The 25828-nt window shown below is 44.2% G+C and overlaps 2 protein-coding genes across 9 annotated transcripts in view; one reads left to right on the top strand and one right to left on the bottom strand.

The window, feature by feature from the left end:
• Positions 1-25828, bottom strand: part of DMRTC2 (DMRT like family C2) — a 56532-nt gene that overhangs the window by 4228 nt on the left and 26476 nt on the right. Inside the window, exons 1-7 of one of the 7 annotated variants that reach the window (XM_028742343.2) lie at positions 9074-9218; positions 7616-7856; positions 6073-6239; positions 4529-4626; positions 3627-3801; positions 2607-2724; positions 47-122 (exon numbers count right to left, since the gene is read on the bottom strand). In XM_028742343.2, the coding sequence (XP_028598176.2) occupies positions 47-122; positions 2607-2724; positions 3627-3801; positions 4529-4626; positions 6073-6239; positions 7616-7845 (864 nt within the window). In that variant the 5' untranslated portion in view covers positions 7846-7856; positions 9074-9218. Of the gene's footprint in view, positions 1-46; positions 123-2606; positions 2725-3626; positions 3802-4528; positions 4627-6072; positions 6240-7587; positions 7857-8922; positions 9219-25828 lie in introns of those variants that run through there. The other 6 variants (XM_028742342.2, XM_028742340.2, XM_028742341.2 and 3 more) reach the window with 6 other exon arrangements.
• LOC114603383 (guanylate-binding protein 1-like) lies at positions 14409-24083 on the top strand. Of its 2 annotated transcripts, XM_028742350.2 has the most exons (11): positions 14409-14721; positions 15352-15577; positions 15781-15908; positions 16462-16571; positions 17268-17473; positions 17624-17857; positions 18274-18554; positions 19745-19957; positions 21239-21341; positions 22135-22328; positions 23521-24083. In XM_028742350.2, the coding sequence occupies exons 2-11, from the start codon at positions 15403-15405 to the stop codon at positions 23644-23646; spliced, it is 1770 nt and encodes a 589-aa protein (XP_028598183.2). In that variant the 5' UTR covers positions 14409-14721; positions 15352-15402; the 3' UTR covers positions 23647-24083. The 2 variants fall into 2 exon arrangements, with proteins under 2 accessions (XP_028598183.2, XP_028598184.2); XM_028742351.2 differs by lacking the exon at positions 16462-16571 and having other exon boundaries at positions 17257-17473.

Raw genomic sequence — 25828 nt, 5'->3', positions numbered from 1 at the left:
TCCAGCTCACGGGCAATTTTTGTGCAAGACACAAGGACCAAAATACCTGACCTCCCAAAGGTGCAGCCTTTGGACGTCTGCTGAAATCCATGTTGCCACTCAGGGGATTCAGGGCCATGCGGCTGGAAGAGGGTGGATGGGAGGGGGAAGAGAGAGAAAGACAGAGAGCACATTCAATCCTGTTTATAAAGTTCCTTACTGGCAGCTTGTCTCCCACTCGCCTTCTGTCCTTGCTAAACCACAAACTGTTGAGGGGGAAGAGGGGCTTCTGCATCTGTCATTCTCCCAAGTTCACTTTACATTTCCACCCACAACTTGCTGTTTGCAGTAAATGTTTGTTAGTATAGACAGCTGTTGCTGTACCAGTGCCAGAGAATAAAAGATAAATAATAGATTAGGTAGTGTCTTTCACTGGAGCAATTTCTGTTTATTCATTATACAGGACCTGAAATTACATGGAACTGTTAAAATTGTTCTTTAAATAATTTGTGCAAATACATTATTCTAGCAGTAAAGGCATATACCACCCTCTGGTTCCACTCATAACAAGACAACTATTCCATCACTGTCTTTGCTATATCTACTTCATATCTGTGACTTTGTACTTTCACTAGATTCTTCTGGATCAGGGATAGGAATGTTTTTCAGCCTGAGGGCCACCTTTCCTTGTGAGTAACCATCTGGGGGCCACATGTATGCCCAAAAGTGGGTGGAGCAATGGATGTGATGCTTTCTTTGTTGTAGGCCAAGCAAAAGTCAGAGGTTTTCCCTCTCCACCCTCCATCCGGGCAAGGAAAGAACATCACCACACTTCAAGAACATATTCCAACCAGGCAAAAAAATCTTGGTTGCAGAACAGGGCTAATGAGGTGTGTTGCCTGGGGAGAGTTCTGAGGGCCACATTCAGCCCCTGAGTCTGAAGTTCCCCACTCCTGCTCTAGATTAAGACTTCTGTGTAACTGGAAAGTTTGAAAATTTCCTTTAGCAACAGAAGTTGGCCAAAAGGGTCATCAGCTTATCTGCTTTGTTTCTCATAAATTTCTATAGCAAACTCTACCTTTTATACTTCCCTTTGACTTCACTGTAATTTATTTAGTAACTTTACCTTCTATTTACAATATAATTTACACAGAGAAATAGATCACTTTAATAAATAACCCATCTTAAATCTTGGGCCTTGTGTCTAGCGGAGATTTATTCCTCAACAGCCCTGACATTAGCTGGATTAGCCCTTTCTTGGGATTAGTGAGCTAATATACACCCTGATACTGTAAACATTGTGGCAGAAGTCAGTCCTATTGACATTAATTGAACATTTATGCTAAGTGCACTTAGGATTGTAGCCAAAAGACATGTTCATTCCCATATGTGGGAGGCACTACCTGATGGCTAAATCAACCATGTGATCAATACCCAGAGGTACTATTACCAACTGTTTGCTCTCTGTCTTGTCCTGGCTTCTTGTTTTTGAATCCTTAGCAGAGCAGGGAGACAGAACATTATAGCTATATTTGCTTTTAATTTGATTTTAATTAATTTTATAATGAATGTTTTTAGAATGTTGGATTATTTTGATTGTTGTTAGCCGCCCTGAGCCCAGCTTCGGCTGGGGAGGGCGGGATATAAATAAAATTTATTATTATTATTATTATTATTATTATTATTATTATTATTAGCTGCCAGACTTTCCTTAGGGTGTTTATACAACTGCCATGTGCATAAACATTTTGGACAAGAAAATATTTCATAGAGAGCAAATATTTCATCATATAGCATGGACAAAATGTGAGTGGACAGGTGGTAGAATTACCAGCTCAAAAGTTCAAACTTACTCTGGAGCTATGTTACTTTTTACAGACCTCATCCAACATGTTATGCTTGGGAATGTGATATGGACAGGGCCACCTCTTTAAAGATCTAGCAACTCTAGTGAATGTCCACATTCTTTTTACTATATAACTCTACAAGGACTTCTTATCATTGTAATAGGATTCCCTTATTTTCACCAGAAATGTGTTCTCATATGCAAATAAGCAGTCATTAAATTTATTTTGCATATGAAAATATTCATACTGACCTATATTATAGTTTTTACAACTATAATGACCAAAGATTTCAGTCATTCACAGTTAAGTCTTCCTGGCTGATTAGCTGTTATAAGAGACATAGTCCTGTTTTCAGTCACAGACCATTAAAGGTAAAGGTAAAGGTACCCCTGCCCGTACGGGCCAGTCTTGACAGACTCTGGGGTTGTGCGCCCATCTCACTTAAGAGGCCGGGGGCCAGCGCTGTCCGAAGACACTTCCGGGTCACGTGGCCAGCGTGACAAAGCTGCATCTGGCGAGCCAGCGCAGCACACGGAACGCCGTTTACCTTCCCGCTAGAAAGCGGTCCCTATTTATCTACTTGCACCCGGGGGTGCTTTCGAACTGCTAGGTTGGCAGACCGAACAACGGGAGCGCACCCCGCCGCGGGGATTCGAACCGCCGACCTTTCGATCGGCAAGCCCTAGGCGCTGAGGCTTTTACCCACAGAGCCACCCGCGTCCCACAGACCATTACTTAGCTTTAAATATTCCCGATGCTGGAACGCCATACACAAAATACCTGGGCAGATTGGCAGGTGAAGGTAAGCACCAGGACGTGCCAGGGGTCTGGTGAAACATCTGTCCTGGAGCTGTCATATAACTATCTGGCATGTACAGTGCTTCATTACCATCACAACCTGCAGGGAGTGGAAAACAAGCTCAGTGATCAGATCCTGAATACAGAGGCCAACATGGTGTTTACAATACAGTGGTACCTCGGATTAAGAACTTAATTTGTTAAGGAGGTCTGTTCTTAACCTGAAACTGTTCTTAACCTGAAGCACCACTTTAGCTAATGGGGCCTCCTGCTGCCGCCGCTGCGCGATTACTGTTCTCATCCTGAAGCAAAGTTCTTAATCTGAGGTCCTATTTCTGGGTTAGCGGAGTCTGTAACCTGAAGCGTCTGTAACCTGAAGCGTCTGTAACCCAAGGTACCACTGTATAAGAAACCAGAACTAGGGCCAGCCTTTCTGAAGCAACACCTCGTTCCTCAGGGCTGTTTCAAAGAACACCAGGACACTGGAAAGGTTACATTAAGTTCTTATATAATTGCTGCTATTATAGTATAAGAAGTGCAATATACCGTATCTTTCATAGCATGTGCTATGATCATGTAGGTTTTATTAATTACATGCAACTAAAATATTAGCCATCAAATCACAGGGTGAGGGTCTGTTGGCTCAGAGTGGGGCCCTGTTTGTATGAGAGACAGAGGGAGAGTGAGTGGGCTTCTATATGTGAAACAGGGAGTAGGAACTCTTTCTAAGACTATTGGTTATCTAAAACGTTTGATTGTCTTGTGTTTGTTTTTTACCACGGTATTTTGTTTTTGTAGTTTTGCTTTTTTTCCTTGTGACAAAATTGTTGTTGGGTTTTTTTTTTGGTAATTTTTGTATGCTGTTGTTTTTACTTTGTTTAATTTTATTAGCTGTTCCCTGCTCTGTGACTGAAAATGTTCAGTGAGGAGCGGACTACTAAATGCAACAAAATAAATAAATAGATTACACCAGATTTATTATTAGAGAAATTGGTCACCCACCTAACATACCTTGAAATTGAAAAGAATGTTCCTGAGGCAAGAATGGGCAGAAGGGTGCAGGGGGCATAGGAAGCGGAGGGGGGAACCAAGCAGTATGAGGTGGTTGATGTCCTCTAAGGGCCCACGGCAGTTCTGTCACTTTAGAGCAGTGAGGGAGAGGCAACCAAGAACATTCCTAGAGAACAATGCACAATGCAAATGCAATGCAAATACAGCTTATAAATATTGCAAACATCATACAAATTATTTCATCAAATAAAAAAAGCAATTTTAAAAAAAGTTTCTGCTCAAATCATTAACTGACATGAAATATATTAATTATATTTGGGAAATCCTGATAGCATCATAGGGGACATTCTCTGTGAGGTTATAGCCAGAGAATCAGTCAAGTCTCCTAGATCTTAAAGGAGTGAAGGAAACAAAGGGAGGCATCACAGTCTACACCAAGATTCCAGAGCAGTTTTGCCAGGGAGCACACCTTTCCACTCTCTGGCACTGCCCACGCCTGCCAAGCCTACTGTTGCAGGGAGTTCCACAGGCTCAGGTTGGATATATAAGGGGAAGCAGCCCTTACAAAAAAACACACACACCCCTAAGTGCTAATAGTGACTCCAGTGTTATGCTGGCAAACATATATGAGGCTGGCTACTTTATGTTTAATTTGATGATCTCAAGACATCTACATTTTGAGGCTTCCAGCTTTATTTCATTTCTCATTTCCTGCCCATTTTGCTAACAACTCTATGACAACAAAGCTGAGTTTAGCTTTGGAAAAGGCATATTGTTGCCAGTATAAAGAGAAGACCGGAAATCTCTTTCTGCAAGTGCCAACCACAATCTACTGTTAAAATGACCCCATCAAATAAGAAGACAAGATAAGTGATCTAGTCCCTTTTCCTCACCTTCCTGGCTGCTCTCCGCCTTTGTCTTCGTAGGAGTCCAGGAACCTCTCTGAGTCCATCCTCTGAATCTTTCAAGGGTTCTTCATTCTCTTTCCTGCCTGTACAACAAAAGAGAAGAAGCTTGTGGGTCACTAGCTGTGAACTGGAATGTTGCCTGAATTTTGAAAAAGTCATGTAATGGTAGTTCATTTGGTGTCTGTCATGCTGCACAGCAAAGGGAAGCAGGGCTATTTCATTGACTCTGCTGCAGGTCCGTGCAGAGCTTGTCTGAGACCCGTTCTTGACATGACAGCATGGGTCCAGCAGGCCCCTGGCAGGGCACCCTGGCCATTTTAGCCTTCCAAGGTCTGGGGCAAGTGTACCCGGCTGCATCCCCCCTCACAGGTCTGCTCTGATGAGAGACTAACAGCTTCAACCCTCCCTGAGCTGTCCCCTAGCAGCACTATTCCATCAGATTATCTGAAGTTGGTTGTTTAAGAACTGAAACTTTAAGAACTGATACCTTCCTGCTTTCCCCTTGTTTGCCACAACATTTAGATTGTAAGCTTGAGGGCAAGGACTCTTACAGAAATTGTTAGTAAGAGGCTCAAGGAGCCTTTTCAGTGAAAAATAATGGAGTAAAAAATACTTAAAATAAATAAGTGTATTTATTACTTAAAATCTGACAAGCAGCCAATTTACCTCCTATGATATGGTATTTATTTAGTTAAGACATTTTTACTCAGTCTTCAGCCAAAAAAGATTCCTAGAGCTGGCTTACAAATGTCAGTAGTGCAACAGTCCCTGCCCACAGTCTTACAACCTAAAAGACATGACAAACAAAAGAAAAAAAGAAATGGGAAGAATTAAAAAAGCAAACACAGACACAGAATGCTTCTAAATACCAGCCTGAAAGGATTTTTTTTCAAGGAGAGAAAGAGCCAAAGGTTGCTGGACTTGCAACAGTCCCTTAGTCCCTGATCCTAAGGACAAAACTACATACACATTTTAACAAACGCCCCACAAACAGTTTTTTTTTTGGGGGGGGGGGAATGCAGTTTCAGGAGGAGAATTTTGGAGCATGAAAAACTGTGGGGAGAACACACTTAACTCTCTCTCCCCACTTGTTAATTTTTGTGTGTACTCCTAATCAGCTTTTCCATCTAAGTTCAAAGCAACTGTTTGAAAGGGCTCATGGAGCTGAATTTGCAAAAATCATTCCTTGCCAGCACAAATCCTCATTTATTTCATTGCAGCCATTCACATTGGACATATATTTTCTGTTCCTCTATGTTTGGCAGCCTGTGTTATTATTGTTATATATGTATTTATACCCTGCCTTTTTCTCTGATGGTGTTCTTTTGTTTTAGAACTCAGAGGCGATTGAGAAAGTCAGTTGCTCCCATATAAATTGATGGGATTGTATATATAATTAATGCTAAATGCTATAATACTAAACACATTTAGGACTGGAAGCAAATTCAGATCAATGAGGAGTACAGTTCAGTCCTTCCCCAGCCACTCAATTCAATGTCCCATGTTTTCCTGTTCTCATAGCAGCTTACCTATGTCTCCCCTACATGGTTTGATCCCTTTTGGCAGTTTGGCTGGGTGGAGAGAGCTTGATGTGGGGCTGTCCTGAAGTTGCAGCAAACCACTGGTCAGCTTCCTCAGCTCCATCTCCTGCTGCCTGCGCAAGGCCACCTGGGCAGCCATGACCCGGCGTCTCTGCCTGGAAGGAGAAACCATTAAATAAATAAAGAATTAAAGTGGTAGAGTGGGCAGATACAAATCACACACAAGCAAAGAGTTCTTGGCCTTTTCCCTACGATGTAACAAAACCTGCTTTTCTCCCTTTGGAGCAGGGTGGTCCAACACATGGCCTTTGAGGCCTTTTTTGCAGCCCTTGGCAACATTTGATGCCCTCTACTCCTGGGCTAGGCTTTGGGAAGAAGGTGTGAGGGCTCTCTGGCAGGGTCCTAAGGTCCTACCGCCTCCTTTTAGTTAGTGCTTCCTCAGCTTTGGGAAGGAAGTGAGAGGGATCTAGAACCCTGCCGGAGCCTAGCACCTCCTTCGCAAAGCATGGCGTCTCGCTAGTCGGCTTTGGAAAGGCAGTGCAAAGGTTTGGGGTGGGAGCATCAAGTTTTGGCCTTGCTTTCCTCCTCCCATGTGACAAGGCCATAGCTGTCAACTTTCAGATTTGAAAATAAGGGATCAGCAGCCTCGAAAATAAGGGATCAGCAGTCTCACCTGTCCCAGGGACAGTCTACAGCAGTGTTTCCCAACCTTGTGCCTCCAGCTGTTTTTGAACTACAACTCCCATCATCCCTGACTAGCAAGACCAGTGGCAAGGGATGATGGGAATTGTAGTCCAAAAACAGCTGGAGGCACAAGGTTGGGAAACACTGGTAGACCAGTGTTTCCCAACATCTGGTCTCCCTCTGTTTTTTCAGACTACAATTCCCATCATCCATGGCCACTGGTCTTGCTACCTGGGGATGATGGGAGTTGTAGTCCAAAAACAGCTGGAGACCCAAGGTTGGGAAACACTGGTCTACAGGATATCTTAACAATCCAGGATAGCAGCGGGAAACAGCGCTGGAATAAGGGAATTTCCCGCAAAAAAAAAGGGAAGGTTGACAGCTATGGACAAGGCAGTGTATGTAGCCTGCTGGTTCCATGTTGAAGTACTCTTGCGGCCTACTAGGTATGAAAAGTTGGCCTGTCCTGCTTTGGAGTTTCAGATGCATATTTAACCTTCCTGGTTCTGTCATACCCTCCCAAGATTGCCTTTTCCCAGTTTTCTAAGCCATCCATGCACATTTGCATACAGATTCTTCCTTTAGTATACCAAGCAAGGAGCTGCAAGGAGTGTACTTTAAAAAGAGAAACATTGTGCCGTACATCATTGCAAGTATTAATGGGCTTGCCGTGGAGCTAGCAAAGCACAAAGGGGAGAGGTAGTGCTTGCAGCTTAATATGACGAAGGCCTTATTCATAAGGGAACAGTGCCACCTACTGAGACCAGCACTGTGCTACGTTCAACACAAATCCCCACAATGTCAGGGGCCGGCACCCACTTCCATCTTGCTTTCCCACCAGACGTACAGGATCAGGATACATTTTTCACACTGGCACCCCTGGAACTGGCAAGTGTTCTTGTGGCCTTTCAGTGGGACTCGGATGCCATGATTGCGGCAGCGGGCACAGGTTGGAGAGCGTACGATGGCGGGGAGCGCATAATCATCTTGGGTGCTGCTGTCATCTGTGGTGGAGTCTGAGGGGGAGCACTGCATGTTTGGTGCAGCTGCAGCATCAGGATCTTCATTGTCTCCCATGGTGTGGGAACCTGAAAGGGAGGGGAGAAACATCATGTCTCCTCAAGGGAATGTGAGGCCATTTCCTCGATCCAAACAGAGCCACCCATCCAAAATGTTGACTAGAACCAGCTTTGAAGGATTCCCGATGCGCTCCTTGACCACTTCAAATGTATACCCTCCCGTCTCAATCTTGCAATATGCCTGAAAAGATACATTTTCTTTGCCTCTAAAATGGCATCTTTCCCATTTTAGATAGTGGCACGCTGCTGCTGGTGGATCAGGGTTACCCAAACAGAGGGTAATAAATGGGTGAGGTCAAAGGTGTGATTGCCTGGGCTGGCCTTTGACGTTTTTGCTCCCAGTATGAAAATTGAAAATGACCCTAAGGCAATTGGCTGATTTTATTTTATTTTTTTAATGACAAGTACATCCCAGTCCATACTTGGAAGTGAGCCTTGCCTTTTTTCTAGGGGATTCACTTTCAAGTAAGTATATTTTGGATTGTGGCCACAGAGATGGAGATTAGAGGTGGGAACGTGGCAATCCCTCTGGAATTTGATGCAACCGCTTCATGCGAAGGCCTGCTCTGGTTACTGTCACCTGGACCACCCAAATTACCAACATTTGCTTCTGGAGAATTATGAAATAGACAACTTGGAGGAGATTATGCCGCTATAATCTTGACATGACCGAGAGGGACTCATGCCATGGAATTACTACAGAAACATGACATAATTTTAAAACGCTGGGGTGTGTTTGAAGCCAGGTTGCTGTTGGGGAAGTATTAGAAGGGCACTTCATGCACGGTGTCCAAATGAGGTGAAGTTAAGGCACAGCAGTTGTGTGAAAGTCAGGACACTGTGGGTTTACGAGGGAATTGTGTCACTAGATAGCCAAGTTAACTGAGTGTGACCACAGGCAACAGAGGCACCATCTTGTTTTTGACAGGATGGCGGGATCTTTTGGGATGGTTGCTAGTGATGCCCTCACAATGAAGGCGTGTCAATACTATGAAATAATTGTTGGGTGTGGAGAATGCAGATTTTATTTCCGAAGGCTAATTAAGGTTCTGAGGCAACGTTTTTATAGCATTACCATGTCACTTTGAAACAGATATATATATTGGCTACGGGATACTTTTGTGGAGCGGCGTGACAAAAAGAAAAGGAGAACTGTAGAGTATTTCAGAACGCTATAAAAGGCAAGCAAGCATTCATGCACATAAAACGGTTCCCAGAGCACTCGCTTTAACTCCGACGTCAAACAACCAATCACAGCATGCCTATCATTCGCTGCTTGGACGGCGAGCCAATGAAAAGTGGCCTTTTATTACTCCCTTAGCCCCCGTGACCAGACAAAAATCATTCGTTCGCCCCCGCGCCTCGCCAGGTTGCTACTTTGAGTGCTTTCTGCTAAACTGTCGCTCTTCGCTCCCAACTGCAAAAAAAGAGAGAGCCAATGAGCGACGAGAGCGTCTCGGGCTCGAGCGGTGTGGGGTGGTAGTTAGGGAAAGTCCGCTCAAACTATTGAGGGGGAGGAAGCTAGCAACAGTTGGACTGAACCATTGTGGGGAAAATGGGGGGAGAAGGGGAGAATCACTGTGTTTTAAAAAACAGTGCTGGTGAAAAAAGTTGGCAAAGGGATGCCTTAAAAAGCAGAATAATATGCTCGGGGCAGATCAGTGGAAAATACAGCGCCCACAGAATGCTCTGGTTCCCTTCAAAATTTTGGGTGGTTTGCCCTGCACCAATGAGTAATGAAGAATATACTGTACATGTATAGATAAGATAGAATGAGCAAGAGATCCAAGAAAGGGATGGAGCCCCTCAGCTAAACGACTTGGATGGAATTCCCCTCACCCCTAATTTGGGTGAAAGGCTATTACTGTACAACAAAAATGAAAAACCCAACGCCAATAATGATGGTTTTTAAAAGTGCATCAGCCACCCAAAGGCCTTTCCCCCCTGCCCCCAGTGTGATAGGAGTCTGAAGCTATTCCCCATTCCCTGCTTCTTTATGTGAAGCTTTTTGAAACAAAGTTATGAATTTTTATTTTTTGGCTTGTTAGCTTATTAAATTAAATGCAGCTTGAATCAGTAGCTGGGATTTGTGCACCTCTGTGCTGCAAAATAAAGGGTATCATCCCAAACTGAATTGTCACTGCATTTATGTTCCATCTTCCCTTCAAAGAGGTCAGCGGGCTATGCATCTTTTTCTCTTCACCCATTTTACCCTCACAACAATGCTGTGAAGTAAATTACACTGAGATGACCCAAGGTCACCCAGCGTGCTTCATGGCTGACGGGATTCCGATGTACTCTGCTCTTGTTATTTATTTTATTTACTTATTTACTTTGATCAGGTCTATCAACCATTTTTTTCCCATCGTGATAGAGCTAAAACCAAAATTTAAAATACTGACCAGGATTTCTCCAACATTGTTCTAATCACATTTACAACTTCTTTTTTTACCTGTCAGTTAGCTACCAAAATAAACCATCCATTTATATTTATATACAAGACTGCTATGAATATAATATGTGGGGGTGCGGACACTGTCTTGAGATTGACAGATATGAAAGAGGGACATGGAATAAAAATGCAAGCTTGTACATAAATCCACACAAGTTACTAGACTGCAATGTTATTAAAACAGCCCACTAAGAATTATACATTTCCTTGCTAGCTACAGAGGAGGCGAGTCACAGAAATGCAGGCTGTTAATTCCGATTTCAAGCTATTCCACTGAAAGGGCAATGGGAGCTGCAGAGAGGGGCTAGTTGATAATATATTAGTCAAACTGTTGCAGGGCAAATCTGCTGTCTCACTAGAACTATTAATTACTCGTGAGTCCGGTTGAAGAAAGAGTCCAAAAGTTTATTTACTGCAGTAAATAGGTTCAGCACGGTCACCTCCACAAAGGCTGAATGGGGGGGGGGGACCCCCCAGACCTTTTACAGTGGTACCTTGATTCTCAAACTTAATCCGTTCCAAAAGTCTGTTCCAAAACCAAAGCGTTCCAAAACCAAGGTGTGCTTTCGAACAGAAACTAATGCAAAATGGATTAATTCATTCCAGACTTTTAAAAAACAACCCCTAAAACAGCAATTTAACATGAATTTTACTATCTAATGAGACCATTGCTCCTTAAAATGAAAGCAATAAACAATGTACTGCAGTCACACAATCAGTAGCTGAACTGGGTTCCACACAGCCAAAAAATAAACAAAAACGCAAAATAAATAGCAAAAACAGACAGACCTCAGCATAACACTCAAAACGGAAGTGTGGCACTCAAAATGGAGCACATTTGGCTTTCAAAAAAAGTTCACAAACTGGAACACTTACTTCCAAGTTTGCAGTGTTTGGGTTCCAAGTTGTTTGAGTACCAAGGTGTTTGAGAACCAAGGTACCACTGTATAGGTTTTAGAGATAAAATCCAATCAAACTGCTGCAGACATTTTCAGAGGGTAGCTGGCAGAATACTCATTGGATACAACTTTCTAGATGTCCAGCCTGCAACTTGATGTGTGTCCAGCCCTTCTAGGGCCCCTCACTTCCAAAGTTTTGAAGCCTGCATAGATACAAGCCTACATACTAAAGAAAGGAGAATTGTAGTCTGAGATTTATGTTCACCTAGATAACAAGCCTACAAAAGGGGAGTTGTCCTTGGTAAGCTGGCACAGCCAGACTCCCATAATTTTACTCTTCAGAAGTTCACTCCCTGAATGCCTTATCTTTGGTATTTCCAGCAACTGGGCTATGTGTCTTTTATGAACAAAACGAAACTATTATGAACAAAGGATTTTAACAGAACTCCAATATATCATTCAGTTGGGGCTTTTTTTTATAGGTTTCTCACACAAAACATAGGGATGTGGGTGGCGCTGTGGGTAAAACCTCAGTGCCTAGGACTTGCCGATCGTATGGTCGGCGGTTCGAATCCCCGCAGCGGGGTGAGCTCCCATCTTTCGGTCCCAGCTCCTGCCCACCTAGCAGTTCAAAAGCACCCCTAAAGTGCAAGTAGATAAATAGGTACCGCTTTATAGCAGGAAGGTAAACGGCGTTTCCGTGTGCTGCGCTGGTGCTGGCTCGCCAGAGCAGCTTCGTCACGCTGGCCAAGTGACCTGGAAGTGTCTCCGGACAGCGCTGGCCCCCAGCTTCTTAAGTGAGATGGGCGCACAACCCTAGAGTCGGACACGACTGGCCCGTATGGGCAGGGGTACCTTTACCTTTTACACACAAAACTTATTTTGGGGGCCCTTGGGGTCCCCCTACAATACCATTGGCCAATGCTACCTCAGTTAAGAATGAAGACAGGAATGGGAATTTCTGTGTAAAGTCAAGGTTATTTTGATGGGGCCTGATTTCAACATACCTTTCTGATATGCCTAATGTTGGGGTGGGAATTAATTGCATACAGAAGTTAATTTGTCTCACTGATGGTCTTCTTATATTCGTGGATGCATATGTCAGGGGTGGGCTGATCTGATCAGAGCATCAGTCCCCTCTGTTATCCATCAAAAGAAACACCAACAACTTGACAAGGATAAACGTCTGGAGGAATAATCTACTACTGACAGAATATCACAACACATAATAACAAGGGCTCATTTCCTCATCTTCTAGTTGTCACTTGCCAGCAACGCCCTTCTGCTTTATATAAGTGACAAACAGACCAGTTCCTGAGAATAAATCAGTGAAGGGAAACCCTCAGCTCACAGGCCAAATTAGGCCCACCAGGGACCCTAATTTCAGAAATGAGGCCATTTCCCTCGAACCATGTCCGCCTGCTCCACATCTGGCTTTGTATGTGACACCTGGTGTGGGTCAGATAAAGTTGCATCTGCAAAGGGACAATCGGAATAAATAATAAAGTGTGTGACTGATTGCTCTTTGATTAGCAAGGTTGACATGGCTGGGGAGGAGGGCGCTTGCAATAGCTTGGCTGAACCACTGTGAAAAATAGATGCAGAATGATAAATAGAAGGAAAGGGAAGAAATCACTGTGTTAAAAGTAGAGTAGGGAGAAAAAGATGGGGAGAGGATTCCTTTAAAAGTGGAGTAAAGAATGAAGTATAAATGCTATTTTTGGCATGTTCCTGAATGGAGGAGTGTAGCCGTATATATTTAGTTTGATTCCTCGGATTTCCCCAAAACCAGAAAATAGCACAAACAAAATTAAAAATTGTGTGCTGGGCAGGGGAATTAAAACAGGACAAAACAAGAAAACAAAAACAAGGTGCACCTGCAGAAATCTGTTTATGTGCCCTACCAGTACATAACTGGTGTAACAGAATTAATAAATTAGAAGGTGGGGACAAACATAAAAGGTAACACCTACTGGTATAAATTGTAAATTACTCCCCAGATACAAATTGAAATACATATGGGTCTCAACTAGTCTAATGCAATTTGAATGGTGGGGTGGGGAGTAGATTAACAGCTAAACAATGCTTACATGTGGACAAGCCCGATGGGAACACCTTCTCACAGACCATCCTGCCTGCACCTTAAGGTCAGTGGATGATGCCTGCAGCCTGACTGGTGGTCCCTGTGCAGGATGAAGTGCATACCTCTGGGACCAATGGAAGGACCTTTTTAGTGGTGGCTCCATGGCTCTGGAATGTTCTCACTAAGATGTGCCTAGCCAGATTATCATTTTGTTTTAGAAAGCAGGTGAAGGCACACCTATTCCAGCAGGGGAATTGTGACTGAAGTAATGTGAAAATAGTTTGATGCCGCTGCTTTTGTTTGCAAGTCCTTGTGTGGCTTATTATTAGGATGTTGTTGTAAAGCACCCTGTGGCCTGTTGGCAACACTTATTTTTAAACAAAATGACAAATCAGCATCTGTGTTGGCTACCCCTTGTCATAGACTGTGCTTTTTGTATTGCATTGCCATTTGAAAAGCTTGTGGTGCAATTGATCTGTTTCAGACCAGAATCTCTCCCAATCCCACCCCCACCTGGAGACTGAACCTGGGACCTTCTGCATGCAAAACAGATGCTGTACCACTGAGCTGCATTCCTTTCTCATACATCTCTATCTTTGGAAATTGCTACCCTATTTTCCAGGAACTGCTGATGCTCATTCTGAGAAAGAGGCATAACAGCAACATTGTTTTGGAGAACACAGGCAGAAGTCTTTCTTTGTGGAAATATTGCTTAGTGCCAGCACTGAAAAAGCTTTCTGTGCAGAATTGGCAAAGATCAAGGGGTCAAAAACAGTGTTCCCATTATGGGTGTATGGGTTCCACTTTCTTCCCTCCTCACAGCACCAAATGGGGCAATACTTCTTCTGTGCAAACAGGAGAATTTCATATTGACTTAAGCACTGACGTCGACCGGAAATGCCGTTGCTGTGGGCTGAGTCGCCAAGTGCTGGGAGCCAAGCAGCTACAGGGCAGCACATCATGTGTCAAATTTAGAGCTTTGTGAAGGGATTGTGCAGTTTGCCCTGCTCAAACAGTGGGATTTTCCAGCCTCCAGCACCACCTCATAGAATCATAGAGTTGGAAGAGACCACAAGGGCCATCGAGTCCAACCCCCGGCCAAGCAGGAAACACCATCAGAACACCTCACCCCTCCTTCTTTAGTCAGTTGAAAACAAGCAGTCCTGCTGGCTGGGTAAGATAGGAAACCAAAAGGGAAACTGAAACCTTTTCTTTAGCGATTCTAATTCCAGTCAAAGCATCTATTGAGGGGAATTCATGTGAACGCTACCATAAAAAGCCACTGGAGTTTGCAGTCAGAGCAGAAGTGTTGTAAACTGCTCCAAGCACACATCTGTGGGAAAGGCTTCAGCAGCTGCAGCCCCCTCCTGAGTTTCCTCTTGGCTGAAGTGCCCCGCAGAGAGACTGCTGCCAAGCCAGACCAGCCAGAAAATTACCTATGTGAGTACCACCTTTTCTCTCCACAGCCCTGTCTAGCTGTTAGCTTGAGAGAAACAGCCACAAGCCCTGGATTTCAGACTTTCAGGCTGAAGAAGGAATGCAAGGCTATGCAAGGGATTGAGGAAGTAGTAGAGTGATTCTTGCACCTGAGGCAGAAAACCCCACAAATGTCTTGGCAGTGAAAACGCAGTAATAATAAATAAGAAACAATTTGCGGCCTTTTCCTGATGCACAAAAACAGCTGCCTGCCCCTCTACCTAATGATAGGGCTCGTCCTGGAGTGAGTGAATAGTTTCATAGTTCTTGAAGAAAAACATTCAGAGATCCTATGGGCAGCCCTTCCTTTATCTAGCTAAGGGATGGGGAATCTCAGGTTCGGGTGCCAAATGTTACCCTGTAGGCCTTGGGACCACACCTCCTCTCCCCAAGAGATTTTGCCTAACTGAAATATGTCCTTCCACTTTGATGTTTTGAAATGGTAGGAGTCGCTCCCATTCACTGCTCTGGCCCAGAAGCTCGCCCAAGAGGAAATGCCCTTGGGGAAAATGTTTCCCAACCTCGACCCAGCCTTTCCAGGGGAAATAACCTGAGTGCAGAAGCAGAGCTTGGAATTTCTTTTTGTCTCTTTAGATTCCTCAGCCTCATTCCTGGGCTGCCTTCTGAACTGCTCAGCCAAGCATCATGGAAGAGCCAATGTGCCTGATCGAGAACAACCCCAGTGAACAGCTGCGGGTCAACCAGGAAGCCCTGAAGATCTTGCAGAGCATCCAGCAACCCGTGGTTGTGGTGGCCATCGTGGGACTGTACCGCACTGGCAAGTCCTACCTCATGAACAAGCTGGCAGGAAAGAAGAAAGGTGAGTCTGCAGAAGGAATAGGTGTTGGTGGGTAGAGACTTTGGGCTGGATGGGGCCAGCAAGGTACATTCAGATGTTACTTCATGTAGGTAACCGCTTTTTCAGATATTGGAGAATTCCACACTAAGAGGACCATATTCTGAGGTTACTGCTGATCCCCTTGTACCTGATTCCCTTATTCCTGTCTCATTTGATCCCTATAGGCTTCTCTCTGGGGGCCACGATTCAAGCACAAACCATGGGCATCTGGATGTGGTGCCTTCCTCACCCCAAAAAGCCTGACCACACCTTGGTGCTTTTGGACACAGAGGGGCTGGGCGATGTGGAGAAGGTAAGTTGGAGACACAGAGCAGCTATTGTTTGGGGGAAGGGCCATAGCTTAGTGGTAGGGCAGCTGCCTTGCATGCAGAAGGTCCTAGGTTCAATCCCCAATATCTCCAGGTAGGGCTTGCCGTTTGTGTCTCACGCCTTCATTGTATACCTTTAGGCACCAGGCAAAAACATTCCTTTCCAACTAGGCTTTGGCTGATTAATATTCTACAGCCTTTTAAAATGATTGGGGGGGGGTATTGTTTTCTTTTCTTTAACTATTTACTTTTGTTTTTACCTTTTACCCAGAGATCTTGTGATGAAGGGTGGTATATAAATCTTAATTAACAACAACAACAACAACAACTATACAACAGGAGAACAAGGCTAATCAGGAGCACTTTAAAAGCTCTCAGGTGAGGAAGGATGCTCATAGGAGTAAGGCAAAGGTGAGGCAGTGCGAGCAGAAAGGGATCAACCAAGCAGAGTTCTTTACTGTGTGTAGGGATGCAGCCTAGGTGCAGATCAAGTGTCTAACAGGATTCTGCACTAATTACTTACATCCCGCCCTACAGAGCAATACTGCGAATGACTCCTGGATTTTTGCCTTGTCCATTCTGTTAAGCAGCACCTTTGTATACAACAGCATGGGCACCATTGATCAATATGCTCTGGAGAAACTGCAGTATCCTTTGTACAAATGGTTTCAGGCAGTTCACTGCCAGTTTTCCTGCTTTGCAGTCAGAATAGATGGTGTGTAGATGCTTTCGGTAGCAATGTAGCTGTGTGTGCACGCTGGGAAATGCCTCTTCGTACATACATTTATTTTCACGATACTGGATGGTGTGGTGTCCCCACTAACTGGTGTGTCACAGTTAGTGGGGACACCACACTGGTTTCCAGGAAACACACTAATGGACGAAGATGAACAAAACTGTGATAATAAATAAGACAGCAATTTTTAATCAGTTAGCTGGTTAGATTTCTTTGGGAGGGAAACAGCACTAAAAAAAGACACCTCTCCAATGAGACAGCAAAAATCTGTTAATTCATTTAAATTCAAGTCCTATTGATTTTTATCAATAGAGGGCACCTGCCTTCTTAAAAGAGTCATTCTGCCTTCTCACACAGAAGGAATGCCTCTTCTAGTACTGTGTCTGCTATGTCGCATGCATACATCATCTGAAAACGAAGGAATTGTGCTTTTTGATTTGGAACTACTGTTTTTATCTAGAAGCAAGGTTTATCTAACTGGGTGACATTTCTAATAACGGCCTTTGGAATAGTGAGGAGGGATAGAGGAGGAAAGGTGAGGGGTATTTGAGAGATTACTGCCCTGTGAAGTGGAAGAGGCATTGTAATTTCCTTAGTGTGATCCCAGGTATGTGACAGAGCTGACTAAGCGCATTAAGGTGAAGAGCACACCTGCAAAGGACTCTGAGGGTGAAGAGGAAGATTCAAGTGACTTTCTCAGGTTCTTCCCGGCTTTTGTCTGGGCTGTGCGTGACTTTTCGTTACTGCTGAAACTGAATGGGAAACCTATCACCGAAGACCAATATCTGGAGAATGCCCTGAAGAGGAAGAAAGGTACTGAGAGTCGGAGGGATCCTAGCCTGGATGAGTGCCGGATTTAGGATGGTGTGGGATCTTCCCCCTCACAGGGTGCCGAGCCAACGGGGCACAAAATAATAGCAACAGCAACCATAATAACCTTATCTGTGATTCTCTCTCTCTTAGACAACCCAGAGAAGTTGGACCTTGCCAAGAAATGTATACGCCAGTATTTCCCCAGCTGCAAGTGCTTTGTCTTTGACCGCCCGGCCTCAAGGCGAGCTTTAGAGGAACTGGAGGACCTACCTGAATCTAAACTGAATCCTGACTTTCTGGAGCAGGTTCAGCATTTCTGCAGCTATATTCATGAGCAAGCTCAGGCAAAAGTCATCCAGGGAGGGCACACAGTGACAGGGACATGTGAGTAGAGGCAAAGGGCGTGGGGTTGAGTGGCTCATGGGGAATCCTGGCTGGAGAGGCTGGGGTTTCACCATGAACTTCAGGATACAGCCAAAGGGTTTATGCACTGGAATACGTTTTTGTTTATGGACCAGAATACTTTTTGGTTGTTTTTTCTGCAAGAGACTAAGGGCCTGTCGACACTTCCACTTGCCCCAGACTTTTGCACAGTTTGTGCGGACAATTACCACTTATTTGAGAGCTTTTTCATATATCCTGAACTATCTCATAATAATAATAATAATAAATAATATTTATACCCTGCCCATCGGGCTGTGTTTCCCCAGCCGCTTACATTAGTTCATCATTTATCCAGTTTTACTCATATCATTAATATCTTCTTAAACCATATTTCTCTCCCTTCCTACCCCTTGCAGCACTGGGGCTTCTGGTGGTGACCTATGTGGACGCCATCTGCAGTGGCTCCATACCCTGCATAGAGAACGCGGTGGTAGCCTTGGCGCAGATTGAGAACACAGCTGCTGTGCATGAAGCCATTACATACTATGAAGCTGAGATGGGGAAACACTTGAAGCTGCCCACCGAGACTATCGAGGAGCTGCTGGAAGCGCATGCCCAATACGAGAAGGAGGCTATTAAAGTGTTTTTGGCACGAGCCTTCAAGGATGTCAATCACGAGTACCAGAAGGAACTTGGGGTATGGGGATTAACTCACCAGTGGGCATGAGATAGGGGGCTCTCCATATCTGATATGGGGAAAACTAGGAAGGATTTTGTGTTGGATGGAAAGCTGGATACTCAGAAATGGGAGGTTCCTTTCTATGGGGCAGTGTATTCATTCCTGTCCTAGTTCAAAGACTGAGTAGCCAAGATGTCAAGGGATGAGATCCAGCTCCTTAGCAAGGTTGTGTTGGCCATTGATTGGATGCCATTGGAAAGTTTAGGGAAGTTTTTAATATTTAATGCTGTATTGTTTTTAACACTCGATTGGGAGCTGCCCGGAGTGGCTGGGGAAACTCAGGCAGATGGGTGGGGTATAAATAAATCATTATTATTATTATTTATTATTATTATAGTTGAGATGAGCTAAGATGCCCCCAGGAACACGGAACATCTGGCAACCACTTGGTTTTGTTGGGATGAAAAAGTAACCCTGTTCCCAAGGGAGGTGTTTAGAATGAGGAACTAACTGTGGGAGGACCAGTTTGAGGAAAGGACAGAGGGTAGTAGGTGGGCCACCTTTTTCAGGCATAGTAGACTTACAGCAGGTATCCACACTTACCTTTTGCCTTGCTCTTTCTGAGCTTTAAAACATGGATTGTGCCTGGAAAGAGCAGAGGAAAGGTAAATGTGAATAAGCCCTAGGTCTTTTAACCCTTTTTTGCATCTCTTCTCCTTCTGGGTTGACAGATGGGAAGCCAGTTGGCACTCAGCAGAATGGACTTTCTGATCTGTATCTAAGAGTCATTTTCTCTCATGGATTTCAAGGGCGTTGCAGTCTTCCTCCTGGGTCTCCACGTGCAAGATGCAAGCAGCTTTCTACCTTTCCCTGCTCAGTGCTATTTATGATAAATCTAAAAAGCAGAGTTAGGGGCATTATGGGTGCTAACTTGCTTATTTGGTTGATGGTGCTGGGAGAGCAAGTAGAGCAACAGCCAACTTTCAGAATAAAGTCCTTTTATTTCATACACTGAAACACACTTTGGAACCATGTTATCCTTTGCTCCCCCATTGCACTGGTTCACTGGGGCTAGTGCCTGCGACAAGAGGAACCCCTGAAATTCCTGGAATAGGGAATATAGGACTGTTCTCCATTAGGAAGCACCATTTGCCTCTCACCCTGTGCCCCCTTCTCTCTTCCCCTCCACTCTTCCCTCTTTCCTACAGACCCAGCTGCATGCCAAGCTTCTCGAGTTCTGTTCTCGCAATGAGCAGGCATCATCAGATCGCTGCCAGGCTGTCCTTACACAGCTGTTCCAGGACCTGGAAGAGGAGATTGGCAAGGGGAGCTATTCTGTGGCTGGGGGCTACCAGCGCTTTCTGGATGACCAGAAGGAAAAGGTGGATCAGTATTACCTGGTGCCTGGGAAAGGACTCATGGTGAGTCAGACTTGTAGGCACAGCAACAGGAGGGATAAGAGGACATGCAACACACCCACAAACCACGTTTAGCTTCCCCCAGGGATTAATCCTCCCCTTATAACCTGTGACGGGGTGAGCTCCCGTTGCTCGGTCCCTGCTCCTGCCAACCTAGCAGTTCGAAAGCACGTCAAAGTGCAAGTAGATAAATAGGAACCGCTCCGGCGGGAAGGCAAACGGCGTTTCCGTGTGCTGCTCTGGTTCGCCAGAAGCGGCTTAGTCATGCTGGCCACATGACCCGGAAGCTGTCTGCGGACAAACGCCAGCTCCCTCGGCCCATAGAGCGAGATGAGCGCCGCAACCCCAGAGTCGGTCACGACTGGACCTAATGGTCAGGGGTCCCTTTACCTTTTATAACTGTTTTACTGTTCCTTTGCTATAATAGGTTTCTCCAGAGCTGTCGCTCCATCCCAGTCAGCAGCCCTGTCAGCATTACTGTAAGAGACACTGTGGTGCAATGGTTAGAGTGCTGATCTAGGATCTGGGAGACCAGAGTTCATATCCCTACTTCAGCAACAAACCCGCTGGGTGATCCTGGCCCAGTCACTGCTTCTTTGCTATCTTGCCTCACAGCTTTGTTGCAAGCATAAAATAGGGAGGGCGAGAGCCAGGCACGCCACCTTCAGCTCTTTGGAGGAAAGGTGGGCTATAAATGTAAGCCCTGCCTCACTCCCCTGCCTTGCCTGCTCTCTGCTCAGCCACATTTCTCCCAGTGCAGCTCTGATCCTGAAGTGAATCAGGGTGGGAGAAGATTTCTTTAAAGGATAGTACACCTTGGGGTAAAGCAGAGGAGGAAATGACTTTTTAGATAAATTACGTTTTGCTTTAATTGATTAATTAATACCCTGCCTTTTCTTCAAGGAACAGAAGGCAGTGTGAGTTGTGTTCCCCCTATGTTTCTCTCACAGCAACACTGTGGAATAGGCGAGAGAGAGAGAGAGAGAGAGAGAGAGAGAGAGAGAGAGACTCCAAGATCGCTTCATGGCTGTGTGGGGGACTTGGACCTGGGTCTCCACAGTCTTAGTCATACACTTGAAGTAATACACCTCACTGTCTCTCTCACAAACCCAGCTCAGCTCCAGATGTGATTGGGCCATTAATCTAGATAAAGTACGAATGGCTACCCTGCCATATCTAGACTGGCCTTCAGGTTTTTGCAGTGTCTTCTTCACTGCATATAGCTTTGCATGCAAGCACAAAGCCAAACAATTTGCCTCACTCTACCCCTCTTCTCCTCTTTAGGCTTCCCAGGCCCTGCAAGACTTCCTGAAATCCAAGGAGGCAGCAGCCCAATCCATTTTGCAGGCTGACCGGACCCTCACGGACAAACAGAAGGAGCTTGAAGGTGAGCCCCAGTTCAGAGGCCTCCTCCACAGTCAGGCCTTACAGACCCATAACCATCTTGGCTGGGATAGTTTTAGCCTCCTCCGTCTGAGGTGGGAGTCCCCACTTCCTGTCATTTTTGCTAGTTCCTGATTCCTACCAATTCCCAGGCCTCTGAATGAAAGCCAAACTAGGAACATCTTGGAGGGTACAATGATCAGACCTGCCATTTAATAAATAAAAAAATTGTAATGGCCATTGTGGAGGGGTGACTTTGACTGAGACCACAGGATGGAAGAGGAAAATGTTGCTGGGCATATTCTTGTCATCTGATTAAGGGAAGTGAGAAAGGCCCACTAGACTGAACTTCATTAAAATAACGATGTGATTTCCAATGATATGATAATTTATAAAAGCTGTTTTTTTAATATAAAAAAGCCCTGATACTGAGCTGTCACTGTAGCCCAGCTGAAATGTGATGCAGCAAAAAAAGAACTGATGGTGCTGTATTTAGTACACTATACTAATAATAATAATAATAATAATAATAATAATAATAATAATAATGCTACATACACACCACTCATGTAAAGAACATTCCATTCCCTAAGAATCCTGGGAACTTAGTTTGTTACAGGTGCTGTGAATTGTAGGTCTGTGAAGGGTAAACTAAAGTTCCCAGAATTCTTTAGAGGAAGCTGTGTTTTTAAATTTGATTTCAGTGTATGTACACAACCTCCAAATACGCTAATGCAGCCTTTGCCAACCTGTGTCTTAATGTACAATTAGCATTCACCATCTCTCTTTCCCTCTAGTGGAGCGAGTCAAGGCTGAAGCCTCTGCCCGGGAAGCAGAGTTGCACGAGAAGATGAAAGATGAGGCTGTCCAGAGGGCCCAGCAGCAGGAAAAGAGTTTCGAGGAGCACAAAAGGCAGCTAGAAACAAAAATGGAGGAGGACAGGAGGAAGCTACTGGCAGAGCATGAGATGGTGATGAATGCAAAGCTCCAGGTAACAATATCCTTAGTACTGTAAGCATGATCATTTATGCAGTCCTACCAGCTTTCACTAAAGAGGCCAGAGTCGTCGAAGAAGGAGGAGGAGGAGTAGTTTGGATTTGATATAATAATAATAATAATAATAAATTTTTATTTATATCCCGCCCTCCCCAGCCGAAGCTGGGCTCAGGGCGGCTAACAACAATCAAAATAATCCAACATTCTAAAAACATTCATTATAAAATTAATTAAAATCAAATTAATGGCAACCATTAAGCAACATTCTGTGCAGATTGCCAGGCTGCACCCTGATCAAAGGCCTGGTGGAACAGCTCTGTCTTGCAGGCATCCCGCTTTATCACTACCCGAAGGAGTCTCAAACAATCTCCTTTCCCTTCCTCCCCCACAACAAACACTCTGTGAGGTGAGTGGGGCTGAGAGACGTCAGAGAAGTGTGACTAGCCCAAGGTCACCCAGCAGCTGCATGTGGAGGAGCGGAGACGCGAACCCGGTTCCCCAGATAATGAGTCCACCGCTCTTAACCACTACACCACACTGGCTCTCTATAAGACACTATATTTGTATGCAATTTCTATGCATGTATTTTTACCCCAATCTTTAGCCAAAGAAGGCCTCCTGAGCAGCTCACGGCAATCAGTAATAAGCATTCAGGCTTACAATCTAAAAGATACAGCACAAAAAGAAAAGGGATTGGGAGGGAGGACAAAAAAAGCAACCCCAGGCACTACTTCTTAGTCACAATGTTCTTTTGAGTCTTCTTTCTGGCAGAGTAGAAGGAAGCAAGCTTCCTCTTCCTGCTGCTGCCGCCGCCTCTTTGGATGATGAACGGGGTCTGATTTGTCTCTCTTGCCATTATTATTTTTTCTGGGGTCTTGTGACCATTGGGGAGCTCTACAACATACATCCTTCAGGAATCACAGGGGCAGTTTGTGCAAGATGGCACCATTCTAGCTGACTGAGGATGCCTGTGTCATCTTGAGATAGTCTTCAGGGACCTAACATTAGGGGAAAGAAGCAGTTGGATTGGGGGCATATGGAGAAGGGAGGAGGAAGCAATTGCTCACCTGTCTCAATTCACCACCTGAATTGGCCTAGCTCTGTCCCCGTCTCCTTTATTGCAGTCTCCATCTTTGCTCTGTGATCAGCTGGCTTTGACTTTATTCTTTATCCCTGCCATTCCTTAGGAGCAGAGGCGGCTTCAGGAAGAAGGGTTCAACCGAGAAGTCAGTAGGCTTCAGGGCGAGATCCAGCGCTTGAACGCTGCGATGAGACAACAGTCGAGTGGGGGCTCTGGATGTGTGATCCTTTGAAGCTGCTGGCATTTCCAAAAGGCCCTAAATGGATGAGGAATGGGATGGAGAGGAGAGATCTACTTTGTATCTGGGCTCACTGAGGAGATATCTTTGGTGTGACTTTGTGTGTGTATATGAGAAAAATGATGGCATTTAAAGACAAAACGGGTGAAATTAAACAAGAAGGAAAATCTGATAGTTGATTGTATTCTGTTGGTATAATAGGGTTCATACCTTGTAACCTTGTCTTAACTATTACGTTTATGTTGCAAATAGTTCTAGCTGTTGCCTTCCAAGCATTCGCATACCTGTGGTTTATTTATTTTGGTTTTATTTTATGTCTGTATTTCTTCGACAGTGATTTATGATTGTATATGGACCATGTATATTGCCACTAGATGCTGTTTAATAACAGTGCATTTTGCAGAACCTTATATAACAGCTTTTGGACAATTAATTAAAAAATATGAAAAATAAATAAATTGAAATCGGCCATGGGTAGAGGCTTCTCTGTAAAGGTAACGTGTCTCCAGCTTGAAACAATCTAAAGACAAGACAGTGTGTGGAAAGTTTACTGGGCTTGGATGTGGGGAAATCGTTCTCAGCTATGAAGCTCTGATGGATGGGTTTTAGGAAGGGTGGAGGGAATCGCCCCCATATACATTTCAGATGACATTTTTCACTAGAAGCACCTTTATCTCAGGCAAATCTGCTGCATTTTTCATTGACTGGCTTTTGTGAACAATCCAAAGTTCTTGATTGCTATTAGTCAAATGCAAACCACACCAAATATGGACATCATATTTCCCCCAGGGGAATCAGACTTCTGCTGCTTCTCTCTCATACACAAACACACCTTTGCTGCTGGAGAGCACACTTCAGCTGTGAATATTTGCAGGTTTCCCATCATCTCACTGACTGCTAAAAAGGTGATCTGGAGCCATGCTGTTCGTTGTTTTTCAGACAATTAACATTTCCACACTTAAGGTCTGCCAGTGCTGTCCAGACATGGCTTTTCTATGGTCAGCTAGAAGCAGAATTATAAATGTCCACATAATCAAATGTGGCTTGATATTGCAGAAGAAATTTTGACCGCAAGGCCTCAGTCCTGATCTGTCACTGCCAGTTTTGACCCCATGAGCATATATGTGAAATGTAAGGTTTTTTTTTTTTTGTTTTTTTTAAGAGATATTTATTAAAGTTTTAAACAATAGAACAAACTTCACCATCAAAACAAGAGAAAAGAGAAAAACATTATCACAATCAAGTAAAAATAAAAAATACAATAAAAAACATAAAAAGTAGACCAAAAAAAAGACATAAAAAAGAACATAAAAGTCCGATTTCTTACTTCTTGTTTTCATAACCCTCCTTCCAGACTCCCTCACGTCTCCCTTTTCTGTGTTCCCTTTTACACAATCATATTCAGCAGTACCTTACCCTCTTTCAAATCTTATTCTGTAATATACATTTCAACTATTATGTCTCCAATTTTTCCCTTTATACCAATTTGTTTAAATTTGACATAATATTATTCTAACTTTCCCACCCTTATTCTTCTGAAACATTTTTTACATATTCCTTTCCACTATGTCACTAATGCCAGAAATGTAAGGTTATTTTGTCCCAGCATGAATCATTTTACACTTGAATTGCCTTTGCCATTCCACCACCTGTTCACTCACTTCGGTGAGGTTCTTTTGGTACTCTTTGCAATCTCTTTTTGTTTCAACAAATCTGAATGTATCGTCAGCAAACTTGGCCACCTCACTGTTTACCTCTTAACTCTAGATAATTTATGAGCAAGTTAAAAAGCACAATCTTTGGGATAATACCAATCTTTGGAAGACTGCACTTTCTTCTCCATTTGGAGAACTGTCCACTTATTCCTACCATTTGCTTCAATGAACTTAACCAATTCCTGATCCACAAGTGGACCTCTTATTGAATAACCTTAGCAAATAATGTGCCCATTTTCAGTCCCTGTCACTTAGCTCTGCGGGGGGCGGGGAGCAAGCAAGCAAGCAAGCAAACACCTATTATTCATACCCCACTCCTCTGCTTTTGTATTCAAGCTGGTCCAACCCAGAGAACGCAATCATCAGGTGAAGTGGGGAGGGATAAGGAAGTAGCAGAGTTCCACTCACAGTTCTCTGAATTCAGGTTGCTCCTTGTTAGCCTACTCTTTCTCTTCAAATAA

The sequence above is a fragment of the Podarcis muralis genome, chromosome 7 (genome assembly GCF_964188315.1).
Source record: "Podarcis muralis chromosome 7, rPodMur119.hap1.1, whole genome shotgun sequence".
NCBI classification, from domain to species: Eukaryota; Metazoa; Chordata; class Lepidosauria; order Squamata; family Lacertidae; genus Podarcis; species Podarcis muralis.
Note: the sequence above shows the minus strand (reverse complement) of the source record. Positions and strands in the feature narration are given on the sequence as shown.

Bases quoted from the DNA above. Each gene is read 5' to 3' on its own strand.
- LOC114603383 (XM_028742350.2), top strand. From the start codon at position 15,403: ATGGAAGAGCCAATGTGCCTGATCGAGAACAACCCCAGTGAACAGCTG. The intron at 16,572-17,267 runs GTATCCTTTGTA...GTGTGATCCCAG, and splicing joins TATGCTCTGGAGAAACTGCA to GTATGTGACAGAGCTGACTA. The intron at 21,342-22,134 runs GTGAGCCCCAGT...CTTTCCCTCTAG, and splicing joins CAAACAGAAGGAGCTTGAAG to TGGAGCGAGTCAAGGCTGAA.